Source organism: Pteronotus mesoamericanus, unplaced genomic scaffold, assembly GCF_021234165.1.
Source record: "Pteronotus mesoamericanus isolate MK-2021 breed Mesoamerican mustached bat unplaced genomic scaffold, CSHL_Meso_final scaffold_705, whole genome shotgun sequence".
Lineage (NCBI taxonomy): Eukaryota > Metazoa > Chordata > Mammalia > Chiroptera > Mormoopidae > Pteronotus > Pteronotus mesoamericanus.
This window is the reverse complement of record NW_026555326.1, coordinates 16,519,352-16,536,084: the sequence shown is the minus strand read 5'-3', so window position 1 is coordinate 16,536,084 and position 16,733 is coordinate 16,519,352. Positions and strand designations below refer to the sequence as shown.

Genomic DNA, 16,733 nt, shown 5'->3' with positions numbered 1-16,733 from the left:
AAACAAAACTACCTTAGCCAAGAAAAAATGGTGGAGTTTGTTTCTTTATACAAGTAGACCCTCCAGTGGAGAAAAATAAAAATTACTCTATTTTACAAATGAAGCAGAAAAAAATAATAATCTATATTACAATTCCATTCTAACTATTTACCATATCATTACTTAAATGTCCTTAGCCTAGGGCAGTCTGGCTTCCACCCTAACAGCTCTACAGAAATGTCTTCAGTGAAGCCACTAGTGACCTAAGTGCCAAGTTTGGTGGACATTATTCAGCCCTAGCTGTTGATTTCATTCTCCTTGAAACTTTTTCTCTTGGCTTTCATAACCTCTCTGACCAGTCTTACCTCTTTCTCTCTACCTGCTCCCTAAATGTCAGTGATTCCCAGGGTTTTGTTCCCACATGTTTCTTCAGCTCAACAACTCATCCAACCTACTCAGCCTCTCAGGCCTGAAACTTGACCTTTTCATAACAGGGAAGAGATTGAGGTCCCCTTTGCTCCCCACACTTGCTTTCAAACCACTACTTCCACTTTGAGAAAAGCCCCATTTCTTTGAGTTTCATTCCATCTGACTTTATCATCCTCTTCTTCCCCTCCTTGCTGTCGTCTACCAACCTCTCCCTCGTATGTCGAGTATTTCAGCAACTGGCTAACCATTTTTCTCTCCTCCAATTCCATTCGCCATCCCCAGCAACTCCAGCATCTACACCATGGCTTTGCAGTTCATTTGTTTCCCCATCAACTATGAATGTTTTCACCCAACCCCAGCTACACACTCCTAAGGACATCTTGAGCCTTGTCATCTTCAGAAAGTGCACAATCTCCAAATCCACACATTTAGACATCCTGTTTTCTGACCACACCTTTTTCCTTCTACCTTATTTGTTGAAGAGCACCACAGAAACAATTCTTTGACCTCGTTAAAACCTTCAGTTCACTGAGTCCTCTACTTTCTCATTGTTCCCATAACCCTCTTCTATCTTAACCTCTCTAGTCTACTTTTCTAGGAAAACCCCAGCCCTGGGGCCCTGGGTGAATGTAACTATCTGCCATCTCTTTTGCACAGGTCCTCATGTAGCTGAGCATTGCTGGAGAAAATGACCCCAGCTAGCAGATAACTTTGGTGACTGTGATTTTATAGTGTTTCAGTGGTCTTCTCATTCATCTTTCTATGCCCCGCCAAATCCCTCCTTTCATCCAATTGACAGAGTAAGCCAAAATGCAAATCTAATCATGTTACTCCTCTGCTACCTTCAGTGTTATCCCATGTCTTAAAATACCAATGCCTCTCAGATTTTAAAACAAACTTGAAGCACCTGGGAACCTTGTTAAAATTCAAGTTGTGCTTCAGTAGGTCAGGGTAGAGCCTAAGAGTCTGCGTTTCTTACAAACTTACCCCACCAGCTTTATTTTTCTCATTTTTATGAGATAACCCCAAGGTTCAGTAATCTGTACCAGAATTTTCGAACTCCTTAGAAAGGTCCAGTGCTTATCTTATCCTAAAATTCTGGGATGTCAGAGTTAGAAGAGATCTTAGAAGTCATTTAGGTTTATTTCCTTACTGTGTGGATAAAGTATGAAGAAACAAGCAAGTTCTAGGTCCAACTCCCAGGACAAGGTTCTTTTTACTATACGATGATACTGAGTCTCAGTTTTAAGTTTCATTGAATCTCTAAATCATTAACCTTCTCAACAACTGTTAGGGAACATAGAATATATATTTATTCCCGTTGTTGAGCATATAAATTCTAAAAGATGGGGTGTCTACTGCACAGGATGCTCGTGACCTAAATAAAAGTCACCCTTCTTGACCTTTTCCGCACTTCTCCCAGATCCTCTCATCTCATTTTTTTCCAAGTCAGTAAATGTCAGTTCAGTAGCAATGAAAGAAACTTAGATAATGTTATGCATGGCAAATCATAATGAGCTATTAAAGAAAGCTAAGATTTTTAGGAGTTAAATCTTGAAATAGAGATGAAAGGACGAATATGCCCTTTATTTACAGCAGTAGTTTTCAGTCTTTATTTTGAAATGACCTGCATTTTGACTCATAACCTAATACATAACAACTTGTGCACAGTTGTCTAATTGAAAAATTACATACAAACAAGTGTACTAGTCCTTCCCCAGGATATACGTGAAGCATTACGTTTCTTTTTAAAGCCTGATTATGACTCAGTAATTTGATTTGATGAACCCTAATGGTTCTAACCCCAAGTTTGGGAACTTAGAGTCATAATCACATGGAATAGGAGGCTGAACTAAACTGGTTTCTGATCCACTAGGATAACTTCTGCTCAAACTAAACTCATTTCTGCAAGGAAAACCTCCCTACTGTTACATTATTCATTTTTAAATCTCATTTAAACCACATTTATTCCATGAAGGACTTCTGTGTACACCTTAGTATTTTATTCAGTATATCCTTTGCATTTATGTACTGTATTTCCTAATTGCCATGTGTGAGTAAGTTCTTTGTTTTTATTGCATTTATGTTTACTTTGTCCCCAGTTAGGCTGTTAATTCCATATGGGCAAAGATCTTACATTCTGTTTCTTTGAAGCCCCCCCCCATCCCCTTCAGTTGTTTTTTTAAGATTTTATTTATTTATTTTTAGAGATGGGGAAAAGGGGAGGGAGAAAGAGAAGGAGAGAAACATCAATGTGAGAAACATGGATCAGTTGCCTTCTCTACACCCCAAATGGGGAACCAAACCTGCAACACAGGCAATGTGCCCTGACCAGGAATCGAACCAGGAACCTTTTCCTTGTTGGGTGATGCCCAACCAACTGAGCCACGCTGGTCAGGGCTCCCTTCAGTTTTATACTTGGTTGACATTATACTCAGTCATCTATTGACCTGTTATTCTAGCGGGACACAGATATTTAACTCTGTCATGACATCTTTCTCATACCTGTTTCTCATATGCCCACCCAGGTTATCTCCCTAAAGCCTCAAAGTTTATAGACAAAGAAAAACTGTCACAGGCCCAGGTCTTCACAGAAAGCTTTGAGGATGGACTGGGCTTCGAATATGTGATGTTCTATAACAATGCTGAGAAAAGAACAGTTTGCTTGTTTGAAGGAGGCCCTTACCTGCAAGGAATTCCTGGGTAAGAATGATAGCCTGGAAACGTGGGTCTGAAAGATTGTTATCTTGCAGTATCCCCATGTATTGATAGAATAGATTGAAAGCATTAAAATGGTAATGTAGGTGTATTTATTGACCTGGAAAGGTGTTTATAGTAAATTATTGTCAAAAAAGCATAGGACACAAGGCAATAGAGCATAATTTGGGTGAATATCATTGACGTGTTAACAGTGGTTTGTCACTAGATGGCCTTATTTTTTTTTCATTTACTTTTCTTTTCCTTCTGTTTATCTGCATTTCCTAATTTTTAAGCAATGATGTGTATAGTTAGTTTACTAAAAATATAAATTTTGTAAATGATATTTTAGCTTTTTGCTTGTGATCTGATTACCATTAAGTTCTGTTTTACTACAAATACTATACTATTAAAGTTGGGGGCATGGATATTTGACATTTAGTACACTGAACATAGACATAGCAAATTACAGTATATGGAGATGCTTGGATAATTTTTCTCTCTTTTCACATGTCTCGAAAACATTTCTCTTTCCCTCCTATTGTAACTAGATTCATTCACGGAGGTGCTATTGCAACCATGATTGACGCTACTGTTGGTATGTCTGCGATAATTGCTGAAGGAGTTGTCATGACTGCCAATCTCAGCATCAATTTTAAAAGGTAAATTCATGAGTATTCTTTCCTTCTTAGGTATCAGGTCAGGTTCCCTAGCAACAGACTCTGAGACAAAGATTTGTGTGCAAGTAATTATTAAGGAAGCTCCTAGAGGAAACTAGCAGAGCAGGGGAAGAAGCCAACCAAGATTGAGCTTTCAGAGTCCTGCAAAGGGGAGCTTCAGCCTGATCATACATGGAAGTCTAAAATGAAACTTATGCCTCAGAATTGCCCTTACCACCAGCAAGGGAGCTGGAGAGAGACTTTATATCTCTCACACATTAGTCATAGGATAAGTCTTAGGAAAATCCTATCTTAGATACCATAAATTTCCAGGTACTTCTCATTGTGAGCAGTAAATGAATCAATCCATGTAAACACCTGAGACAGTATCTGGCCACATAACAAGTACTCAGTAAGTGTTGGCAGCTTATTATTCTTGTTGTTATCATTACTTTTACTTCTAGCAACAACAAGGCACATCTGTGCTAACTCAAGGAATAGCAACAAAGATCCTTGATTCCTATTAATAGAGAATAATGCTAATGATCAGAAAAATATTAGATTGTTACACGTGTGTTCTCATGGTAGGCAGGATGACCTGACTGCTATAGATCACTTTGGTTAATGTTGACATCTTAACAATATTAACTTTTAATTCATAAACACAGGATGTCTTTCCTCTTATCTGTATCTTCTTTAATTTCTTTCAGCAATGTTTTGTGGTTTTCAATGTATAAGTTTTGGGCCTCCTTGGTTGTTTATTCCTAGGTATTTTTGATGCTATTATAAGTGAAATCATTTTTTAATTTCCTTTTTGGATTGTTTGTTATTAGTGTATAGGAGTGCAGCTAATTTTTATGTGTTGATTTTATATCCTGCAACTTTGTTGAATTCATTTACTAGTTCCAATAGCTTTTTGTGGCAGATTTGGGGTTTTCTACATATAAGACCATGTCACCTGTGAACAGAAGTAATGTACTTCTTCCTTTTCAATTTGGATGCATTTCTTTTTTTTCTTGCCTAATGGCTCTAGCTAGGACTTACAGTAATAAGTTGAATAGAAGAAGCAAAAGTGGGCATACTTGCCGTGTTCCTCATCTTAGAGGAAAAGATTTCATTCTCCCATGAGTGTGGTGATGTTGGCTGTGGGCTTTTCATACATTGACTTTAGTATATTGATTTATATCTTTGTACTTGGCACATTAAGATAAATAAACAAATCAGCTAATGATTAGTGGTAGCTAGCCAGATGAAAAATCAATATCTCAGCATTTCTATAACCCATGGCATATTGGTTGGGAAGCTCTGGATTAGACTTCTTCATGCAACATGGCCAGAGAAGAAATTCCAGAGGACATTCCCCTTTCATAACAACTAAACCCTGTGCCAAATTCACAAGGAAATAAACCACTTATAAGTGAGAATCAGCAGAAACCATGAATAACAGATCCTCAGGGACTTAAAATAGCATGATAATCAGATATACAATATAAAAGAAAAGATGAAATCACAAAAAGAGAAAGCAATAAGAAAATATAAAAAAATTATTAAGCAGATTTGCCACAGAACCTAAAACTTCTAGAAGTGAAAATGCAATTTTTTAAAAACAAGCACCCCTCAGTGGATAGGGCTACTTAAACACAGCTGAAAATGAACAGAAATAGAGAACTGAAGAAATTACCCTGAATCCAGCACAAAATAAAGAGATGAAAAATATAAAATAGAAGTTTAGCTCCAGAGGACAAATGAGAAGTTCAAATGTGCTCTATTCAGAGTCCTAGAAGATAGTGGAGAGCGTGGAAGTGATATCCAGTATTTGGAGAGAGAATGGATGAGCATATTCTTGAACCCAAGAAAAACATGAGTCCACAGATACAGGAAGCACAACATAATCAAGCCAAGATAAATCAAAATAAATTCATACCTAGATGTATTACAGAGAAATTAAGGAATACTGAAGACAAAGAGATCTTAAAAATAGTCAGAGATAAAAGGGTACTTGTAACAGAGCAGTCTTGTTTCTTAGAAACAAGAGGGAACTATCACCTGGGCAGCAAGCCTCTCAATAGCAATAGTGGAAGCCAGAAGATAATTACATATCTTAAGAGTCCTGAAAGACACATGTAACCTAGAAATGTCACCAGACAGGGACCTGGCCTGGATTGGGTCTGCCTCAGGCTGGCCTGTAGTGTATGGGTTCCTGACTTCATGCAAGAAAAATTTCACAATACAAATCTAAGTAAGTGATTTTGAGAGTATGCTTATTAAAGCTGAGGACAGTGAAACAAAGGAAGGACTTAGGGTAGAAAAAGAAACAGGATAGAGCTTAGGCAGTGCCCAGTTTTGTCTTGCTAGAAACACTATAGGAAAGAAGAGAGCCGAAGCAGGTCTGCTTTTAGCTCACTGGAAAGCCAAAGAAAAGTGAGACCTTGGAGACAGGATCAAGGGGTAAGCCTGGGACAAGCTGCCACTGCCCACTGCTCCCCTGATTGCAGGTCTCATGGGGACCCATAGAGTTTAGGAGGAAGTAAAAAGTTCATGCCCAGGAAAGGGCATGGGTGTGCTCAAGAGCACGCCCATGCTGGTAGTCTGTCTTCAGGGTTTAATCTCTCTTCTGTGGGAGAGAATCTTAGGGCAGGGTTTCAGCACAATATTCATCAACTTTCCAGGTGCCGTTTTTTTTGTTTTGCTTTGCTTTGTTTTGCTTATCCTCATTGGAGGACATTTTTTCACTGATTTAAGAGAGAAACATTAATTGGTTGCCTCCAATACGTGCCTGGGCTGGGGATCATATGTGCCCTGACCAGGAATCGAACCAGCAACCTTTTGGTTATGGGATGATGTTCCAAACAAGTGAGCCACACTGGCCCTGGCATTTTTAATATGCTGATGCATCTAAATGAACATACAGGCAAGTTTGGGGTTATTCTTTGGTCTGCTTTACTGTTTCACTTTTATGTTGGATTATTCTGGCTCTAATCAGGTTCTTGTTATTTGTTCCTCTGATTTCATTCATCCTTGGGTTTGGCTGGCATAAATGACATTAATTGAGTCTCTGCTCTCTATCTCCCCAACCAGGATGATTTAAGCTATTTATTGTCTGGTTAGAGAGGAGAGGTATAAACTATTTGCTCTCAAGTGTCCTTGGTTAGGGAAGATAAGGTCTCATGATTCACTAGTTGACTGTAAATTGTTCAAATTGTTTGGCCTTGTTTAATTATCTTGTCTCAGTTTCCCCATTAGAATTTGCCTAGCTTCTTACTATCCTGCCTCAGAATCATGCTTTCAGCAAAACTAAAGTTTAAAACTATGGGCAAAATAAAGGCATTTTTATTTCAACAAAATGGAGAAAGCTTACAAACAACAGAACAATACCTAGAGAATTTCTAAAGAATGTTCCACAGAAACCCTGGCTGGTATGGCTCAGTGGATTGAGCACCAGCTTACGAACCAAAGGGTTTGATTCCCAGTCAGGGCACATGCCTGGGTTGTGGGCCAGGTCCCCGGTAGGGGACACGTGAGAGGCAACCACACATTGATGTTTCTTCCCTTCTCTTTCTCCCTCCCTTCCCCTCTCTCTGAAAAAAATATTTTTTTAAAGAAAGGAAATTTTCAATTTCCTTACTGTAGAAAGAAGGAGAGTAATTCTATCAGGCAGAAGGATGAAAAGACAGAATAGTGAGCAAATACATCAGTAAACAAGTAGATAACACAACTCTAAACAGTCTACATATAAGTAATAATAATTTCTAAATTCTTGGAAGTTAAAAAAGGACAGATAAAGTACTGGACAAAAATAGCATGTTGTTTGAGAGGAGGTGAACATAACTAATGTTGAACATCTTTGTATTTTTCAGTGGAGAGGATGAATGAATGAATAACTAAAGCCTAAACCAGTAGAAAAGTAAAAAGAAGGTAAATAAAATAAAATTCCATTTTTAAAGATGCAAGAAAGAGAAAAAAGTCAAATGGAATGCAAAAATAAGAAAAAAGTCTAAATAAATCAGTAATTGCACTAAACATAATAAATGAACCAAACTGTTAATTCAAAGAAAGAGATTATAAAATTTATTTCAAAAAAAGATAAAATATGAAAAGCTATAAACAGTTTAAATAGTTTATAAACATATAGTTTATTATATATTTATATAGTTTATAGTTATATGAGACAAAAGGGAAGAAAAATATATCAGGAAAAAGTGAACAAGAAAAGGGCTGGGATATCAGAAAAATATAATAAATTGTTTTAAAAAGTTATATTAGGGATATAGAGAAGGCTACTTCATAATAAAAGATTCCATTCAATAGCAGATAATAACAATTCTAAATCAGTATGTACCTAGTAAAATAACTTCAAAGTATATAAACAAAACTAGTAGAATCCAGGGGGAAATTGACTAATTCACTTTCATAGTGGAAGATCTCAACACACTGTTCTCAGTGATAGAAAAGTAGACCAAAAAAAATTTTTAAAAGAGAAAATTTAAACACCATGAGATAACAAGTATAATTTATTGGACAAATATAGGACCCTATATCCAGTAATTGGAGAATATACTTTCTTCCCAAGCACACATGGAGCATTTACAAAAATTGATCATGTAGTGGTCCATAAATCAAATCTCAATAAATTTTAAAGAATTGGAATCTTACAGACTAAATTCTAGGGCTACATTAAATTAGAAGTCAAAACTAAGGGAATTTGTTTACAAAAAAATCTGTAGTAAATTTGTTAAGAAACACTAGCTACTGTTACAATCCCAACATTTTACTTACTTAAGTCAGTAGACTCTTTTTGTTTACATTCAATCTTGGGTGGTATTCTGGTCAGTGAGAGACTTAACCCTGAAATGATTCACAGACCAGGGATCTTTCCCTATTCTTTTAGGGCCTTAGTATCTTCTTTATTCAACTATTCAGTCTTCCTAATCTTTTTTTTCCCAATTTTGATATCATATATTTCTGCACATTTTTTCATTTCATCTAAGTTTTAAAATGCATTGACATGAAATTATTCACGGTATTCTCATTTTGTGATCTTAGCTAAATCTGTAGTTGTGACCTTTTGGTCTTAATGGTATTTATTTCTGCTCTCTCGTTTTTCTTGATTTATCTTGCCAGGGATTATTAGTCTTTTCAAAGAGCCATCTTTTGGATTTGTTAAGCCTGTCTATTGTATATGTGTGTTTTCCCTTTTATTTTTAAATTTTGCTTTTATCTCTCTTATCTCTTTCCTGCCTCTAATACTGCCTTAGTAAGTTATGTAGCAAAATTGAATGAAGGAAAATTATTTGAAGCCTGTTTCCTATGCCATCCAAACTCATTTGGGCCTAAATATTACTTGCATTTACAAAATTATACTTTATGAATATAGTGGTTATATTGTTTTGTATTTTCTGAGATCCTTTCTCTTAGTCTTGCATTAATCACGGACTCTTTCCAATGCAAGAGATAGAACTCTTAACCCACACTAGCGTAAGTACAGGAAAGAACCTGTTGGCTTGTGTGGTTGAGAAGACAGGTGTGGCTGTGTGCAGGTGTTCAGTGATGCCATTAGTGTCTCAGTCACACTTTCCTCTGGGTCTGCTTTATCCCCAAGTACCTTTCCTAATATAGTGCCATAATGGCCACCAGTCAGGCTTGTATCTACCAAGCCTCAGCAGATAAAGAACCCAGTCACAAGGGCTCCAGTGCAAGTTCCAGGATGGGCCGTTTTGGCCTGTGTCTACCCCCCATAACCATTCACTGTGTACGGGGATGATGGGATTCAGCCGGCAACTCTAGTCAATCTCCATGAGTTAAGAATGGGGGTGATTCCCCAAAGAACAGAGATTATCAGTGTGTATGAATGGCAGAATGAGGTGAGGGGTAAGACATGGAAAAAGGAAGGAAGTAATGTTAGTAGAAAAGGGAGATTTGGGCAGACAAGAACACCTAACGTCCCTGGGAGTCTTAGTAAATCTTTAACTGGCCCAAGAAAAGAATAAAGCCAGGTTGTTCCATCAAGAGGTTCAGGAAAAGCAAATGGTAGGGAAGAGTGAACAAAGGGGTAATCACAGTGACAACTTCCTTTCCACCTGGAGTAGCTCCTTCATCCACATAGCGGTACTGTAGGAACACAAAACACATCTCCCTGGTCTATGTTGTTCTGCTGACTGTATTTCACCTTTAAAGGAATATCTTTTTTTTAATTTATTGATTTAAGAAAGAGAGAGAGAAACATCATTGTGTTGTTCCACTTATTTATGCATTTATTGGTTGATACTTAATATACGCCCTGACCAGGGACCAAACCTGCAATCTTGATACACAGCGCTCTAACCAACTGAGCTACCTGGCCAGGGCAGGAATGTCTTTTTCTTTATGGTACTATATCTTGAGGATTCACAAAGGTGACTGTAGCTACCAGTCACATACAGCTATTTAAATTTAAATATAAATTAATTAAAATTAAATAAATTAAAGATTCTGTTCCTTATTCACAATAGTCACATTTCGAATGTTCAGTCACCTGTGGCTACTATATTGGACAGCTTAGATATAGAACATTTCTGTCATCATATAAAGTTCTGTTGGACAGCACTAGCTTAGCACATTAAGCTGTTACCAACAATTTGTTGTCATTAGGTGCCTTTCTAGTGAAAGTTACTTTAAAGGGATTGGGTGAGAAATTTTGATTATGACAGGGGAAATGAGAGAAGCTAACTGGGACCATCCCATGGTCCTGTTTTCATTTCTTTAAAGGATTTTAGCCCCCTTCAGACTTTGCTCCAGATCAGCAGCTGGGACAGCCTGTGCCATCACAAAGCTGGAATCCCTGGGGATCCTTTGAACCTAACCCAGCAGGGCATTCAGCGGCTGGATGCCCAAGAGACACCTGAAAGTAGTGGTGCTTGGGAGGAAGGGAGTGTGAGTGGCTGCTGGTGTCACCCTTTTATTTATGACAGTTAGCACCTTCTGAACCCAAGTATCATAAGTTGCTACCCCTTGTCATGCACTTGATCATCTCTCAATGTTACGTAAATCTGATAAAAACTGATTTATTCCTTTTTTTCCTTCTGCAGACCTGTGCCACTTTGTTCTGTTGTTGTGATAAATAGCCAACTTGATAAGGTTGAAGGAAGGAAACTGTTTATTTCCTGTGATGTTCGAAGTATTGATGAGAATACCCTGTACACAGAGGCAACAAGTAAGAAGCCGCCACTCCCCTTATTTTGGTTTGGTTTAGATTGGTTTGTGTTTTCTTTTGCTTTGGGGGATTTGTTGAGATTTTGTTATTTTGTTTGTGTTTTTCCAGGTCTTTTGTTGTGATGGTAGTGGTGTTTTTTGTTTATTTGTTTTGCTTTGGTTTTATAAGTCACACGTGCCCAGAAATGTTTAATTCTCTGTCATTTAAAGAATAAATTAAAGGTATTCCTTATACATGCTGGTAGGGAGCTATTTGACAGTATTTATCAAAATTACCAAGTCATGGACCCGTTGACCCATTTCCAGGACTTAATCCCACAAGTGTAATAATGCGTACAGAATTATAGCATATGTGGTTACTCGAGGGTCCCAGTAATGGTGTTACTCATGCAACGATTACTTAGAATAACAAAAGATTGGCAAAACACATGTATCCATATATAGGAGATGGGTTAAAAAGACTAGTTTGTCCATAGACTATGTTATGCAGGCCGTAAACAGTACTGTGGAATGTTGTGGTGCCATAAATAAGAATAAGGAAACTCTTCATGCATGATATGGAGCTCTCATTAATATATAGGGTCCAGCACAAATAACGCCCCTGTTTTATTACAGAATCATAAGCATGTAACTCTGTAACATGACAATGTTACACTCAAGCACACCATACGAGATTTTAGATGAAATGTTCAAATTAAAACTATTACACCCATATTGTTACCCTCCCAACCACACTCAAGCAGGCGTTACTTCTGCTAGACCCTGTATATTGAATGAAAAATACAATATACAGTTGTTATCATTAGTGTAGAAAAAGAAGTTCTAATTCTCTTCCCCTTTTCTTCCTCTTTCCCTTTCACCCCTTCCTTCCTTCCTTCCTTCCTGAATAATTTATTCAAAAGTCATGTAGAGTCAGGCGTGGTAGGCTTAGTGTGAGGGGGCGGCCAAAGGGAGAGGTGGCTGCAATGGCATGATATGTTAGAGCCTGAGTGGAGCACCGAGGGTGTCCACACAGGAAGTGGCCCAGTGAAGGGTGTCAGAGCCCAAGTAGGGTAAGCAAGACTTCCTCACAGAGTGTGGCATGGGTGTCGAGCCCAGGGGGAGAGGGTGGCATCAGTATGAGTTGGCAGTCATGATGGGGAAGCAGGTTCCAGGTATGGGAAGAGAAAAAATGAGAATGAACCCTGTGGCGTGGGCTGGCATTGGAGATGGTGGACATGTGTGTTTTCCCAGTCTTTTGCTTTTGCAAATAATGTTGTATTGAGGAATTTTGTATATTGTCACTTTGTACAAATTTTGGCAAGTTACTCTCCAGTGGTTCTTTGTACTAGTCTCACAGTTTTTCTGTAAGCTTGAAATTATTTCCAAATGAAAAGGAAAGAAATGGGGGGGAGGGAACAGAAATATCTGTATATATTTGTATTGCACAGACTATTTTAGGAAAGTCACACACATTAATATTGGCTTCCACTGGGAAGGGAACCAGGTAGGTTGGTTTATTATTATTTTATATTAAACTAATCTTTTTGTTGGATACATAAACTGCACATATCTTCTTTTAGTGTATGAGTTGTCTTTTATTTTCTTTAAGAAGTATCTTTTTTATGAACAAAAGTTTTTAATGTTAATATAGTCACATTAATTAAATTTTTCCTTTACAGTTAATGCTTTTTGTGTCTTGTTTAAGAAATTCATTTTTCCCCCTAAGTACCAGCTGTTTGCTGGAATAATAGATGAAATAAGCAGGAAAAATATTATGAATAATAGGAATACATAAATTTAAAAACTCCATTCCAGGCTCTGGTTTATACTTCCTATCTCACCAAACCTTTCAGTATCATAAAGGGAGCCAGATGGCTCAGTTGTAATTTTACTTACTTTCACTTCCCTGACTATCTCTAATGGAAATGGTAATGAACCATGAAATGACCAAGTAGTAGAAGATCTGGTTACCTAGGGAAGATAATACAGTATTGAGACAGTCAAAAGTTGATTCTCAATTTGGCTGAAAAATGAAAGAAGTTACAAATATGAATTTAAGTGCCTTTCTTAGAACATATATTTCTATTTAGAGAAGTCCCATCAGGTTGAAGTCAGTTGACTTACCTTCAGGTTTTTTTGTTTTTCTTGTTCATTTAGGCTTATTTATAAAGCTGGATCCTAAAAAAGATCCTTGAGATGAAAGAGCCTCTGGTGATTTTCACTCGCCTGCATAAGGCTGTCGTTCCTCCAGAAGAAGATGTGGCCCCAGTCCTGCTCTACTCGCCTGTTGTTGAGCCTCCCCCCGTAGGGTGAAACCTGCTATTACTGCCTTCCTGAACAGTCTTCTGAATACAACTCCAGGAACTCTATTTCTACCTTGTAAAGTTTGTAACATAGGGACACTTCCTGTGAGAGTATCAGCAATTCTTTGTGTGTCCTCAAGATAAGTCATTTTCCTGAAATTTGAATGGGCTCCCTAAGGTGTTATCTGCAAACTTGGACATGCCAGAAAACCAAAGGAAAGAACAAATATGTGGCTGTGTATATGCATGTGTGTGTGATGTGTACACGTATGCATTCATGATTAATAAATTATAAAGCTAACTTTATCCTGACAAATCTTTTTGACTGCAGTAGGAAACACAACTAGCCTATAGGAATTGATACCTCAGTTCATTTCTCAGATTCGAGGGGTTAAACCACTCTGCTATTTTTAACATAGGCTATGCAGTTGTGTCTTCCCAACAGCGTAGTTTATCGTCATTGGAAGGAGCTGGATTGTTTCCTATGTATCTTAATCTATTCAAGCTGCCAAAACAAAATACCACAGGCTGAGTAGTTTATAAACAACAGAAATTTATTGCTCATGGCTCTGGAGGCTGGAAAGTCCAAGATCAAAACACCAATATGGTCACCTTGGTGAGGGCTTGCTTTCAGGTTCGTAGTGGGCGCCTTCTCACTGTGTCCTCACATTGGGGAAGAGGCTAGGGATCTCTCTGGATCCTCTTTTAAAAGGCACTAATCCCATTCATGAGGGCTTCATCCTCATTACTTAAGCATCTCCCAAAGGCCCCATGTGTTCATACCATCACATTAGACATTAGGGTTTCAATATAAGGATTTGTGGGGGAGCCCTGGCTGGGTGGCTCATTTGGTTGGAGCACATCCCATGAATCAAAAGGTTGCAGTTCAATTTCCGATCAGGGCACATACCTATGTTGCAGGTTCAGTCCCTAGTCAGGTTCATACCAAAAGCAACCAATCAGTGTTTCTCTCTCACATTGTGTTTCTCCCTTCCCCCTCCCCCCATCCCCAGTACACCCTAACCTCTCCTTCCTTTTTCATCTTGCGAGGCACATATTGCTCTTTCTCCTAAGCTCCAAGAGCCCTTCTTTTGCTGTAACTTGTTTCCTAAATCCATGTCTTCTGTGGCTCACTTCTTCTACCTCTGTGACTTTCTAAATAAACTTTTGCTTATAAAAAAGAAAGAAAGAAAAGAAGAAAGGCCCCAGCAGACCAGCCACTACAGAGGGGAGGTTGGCAGTTTCCTCTTCCTGAGATCCTGATAGAGCTTGGGGAAGTGCTAGGGAGCTGCCTGCGCTCACAGCAACAACCACCCTTTCTTCCCTGTCTTCCTTCTATTTAATCCTGAAATTACAGAGATAGTGTGCTCCTATGACAACTCTTAACAGCTTGCTTTTCATGGACACTAGGCATGTTTAAATATGTGGAGCCTAAGTAGTGAGCCCAGCATTGCTATCTAGTTTCACCTAACAAGTAGGAATTTAGACAGTGAAGGTACTTTAATCATTTAGTGAATCTGAACAGGTTTACAAAACAACTAAAGCACATCAGAGCTACATTCAAGACGGAAGAACCTAACTGAAAGACTGCCAAATGACCAGTTAGTTTTTCTTTCTATTGAGTGTGCTCACACCTCCCTTTATATCCACTTCTAGTTTTAATTCCCACACTGGTTTGATCATGTCCAGGGTACATTGCAGCATATGAATGAGACTGCACAAGCCCAACTGAGAGAAAAGCAGGAGTTTCTAGTAAGGTCAAATGGTTTCTCCGCTTTGCAGCATACTGTTCTTAAGCTTCATCAAGCCCTTGCATTCTTGCCTTCATCAGATTGTATTTTGATAAGTAAATTTGGCAAAAGGTGGCTAAAGCATCAGAAAGAAGGCAGGAGGTGCAATCAGAATTGTTGCCTGCTCCACACTGTCACTAGTTTGCTCTGAAAACCATAGAGCTATTCCTCATTACCCATTATCTCCTCTTTAAGAGTGGTAAGTAACATTTTCAATGAAGGTCAGGAATTGCCCTGACCGGTGCAGCTCAGTTGGCTGAGCATTGTCCCACAAAGCTAAAAGGTCACTGGTTCAATTCCCAGTCAGGGTACATGTCTCCGGACGGGGCACATACAAGAGGCAACAGCTTTCTCCCTCCCATCCCCTCTAAAAACTAAAAATCTTTTTTTAAAAAAGATTAGAAATTGATATTATTCAGTGTTAAAGTATCTTTGAACTATCAGTACAAACTAGGCAGTGAGTTTTTGTCTTAACCTCAGGTTTCTAAATTTCTAAGAAGCATAATAAGAAGATAGTCATGTAGAAATACGTTGTTGGAGGAATTTAAAAAATAATGAAAAATAAGATTATCTTTTCTCTCTAATGGGAAAGCAGAATGAAACCAAAAAAAAAGTCAAGAAAACATTTGTCCTGTATTAAGGAAGCTTGTGTCCCTCATCTTCCTATATTTCCCAACCCATTACCTTCTTGGGATCCTGACCTTTTCTCTATCCCAGCAGCCAAGTTACTGTTCTACCTAATAACCAGCCATCATAGAACCCTAGCCAAATATATATTTTTCAGTGCCAAGTATACAACATTCTCTATGGTAGAGAAAATAAGGCAGTCTCTTTCAAATTTAAGTCACCAAAAGTAAGTCATGCATTTTATGTCTCTGGAAGGTTGAAAATTTGTGCCTTGGCTAGTATGGCTCAGTGGATTAAATGTCAGCCCATGAACCAAAAGGTCACTAATTCAGTTCCTGGTCTGCAAGATACAACCAGTTGATATTTCTCTCCCTCTCTCCTCGCCCCCCCCCCCAAATAAATAAAATATTTTTAAAAAAGAAAATAGTCTTTTTTGGTCTGGCACTACTATTACAAGCTCAGGATTACAGGATTAGCTTATTCCTCATCTTAACTATGGATTTAAAATTAAGTGGGCTGCAGACAAAGATACCACAAGGAAGGAAAAAAACTAAAGACCAAAAATCCTCAACAAGATACTAGCAAACTGAATCAAACAGCACATTTAAAAGATTACACATTGTGGCCAGGTGGGATTTATTCCAGAAATACAAGAGTAGTTTGACATAAGGAAATTAATCAATATAATACACTGCATTAATAGAGCAAAGAAAGAAAACCATATAATCATCTGAATGGGTGCAGAAAAGGCACTGACAAAATCCAATACTCTTTCATGACAGAAACACTTAAAATAAGAATAAGAACTTTCTTGACATAATAAAAGGCATCTAGAAAACCCAAAGCCAATATCACACTCAAAGGTAAAAAACTAAAAGCCATCCCCCTGAAATCAGGAAAAAAACATTCACTTTTACTACTGCTTTTCAGCGTAATACTAGAAGTCCTAGACAGAAATTGAGCAAGAAAAAGAAAGACATCCAAATTGGAATGGAAGAAGTATTTGCAGATAACATGATTCTGCATATAGATAACCCCAAAGAATCCATCAGAAAAACGAGCTAATAAACTAATTCAGC

The 16,733-nt window shown here is 38.0% G+C and overlaps 1 protein-coding gene across 2 annotated transcripts in view; it reads left to right on the top strand.

Moving 5' to 3' along the window:
- THEM4 (thioesterase superfamily member 4) overlaps window positions 1-13,553 on the top strand; it is a 44,571-nt gene extending 31,018 nt beyond the window's left edge. The window contains exons 3-6 of one of the 2 annotated variants that reach the window (XM_054563251.1): window positions 2,937-3,111; window positions 3,657-3,767; window positions 10,829-10,953; window positions 13,092-13,553. In XM_054563251.1, coding sequence (XP_054419226.1) covers window positions 2,937-3,111; window positions 3,657-3,767; window positions 10,829-10,953; window positions 13,092-13,129 — 449 coding nt within the window. In that variant the 3' untranslated portion in view covers window positions 13,130-13,553. Of the gene's footprint in view, window positions 1-2,936; window positions 3,112-3,656; window positions 3,768-7,621; window positions 8,040-10,828; window positions 10,954-13,091 lie in introns of those variants that run through there. The other variant, XM_054563252.1, reaches the window with a different exon arrangement.
- Window positions 13,554-16,733: the final 3,180 nt, after the last annotated feature.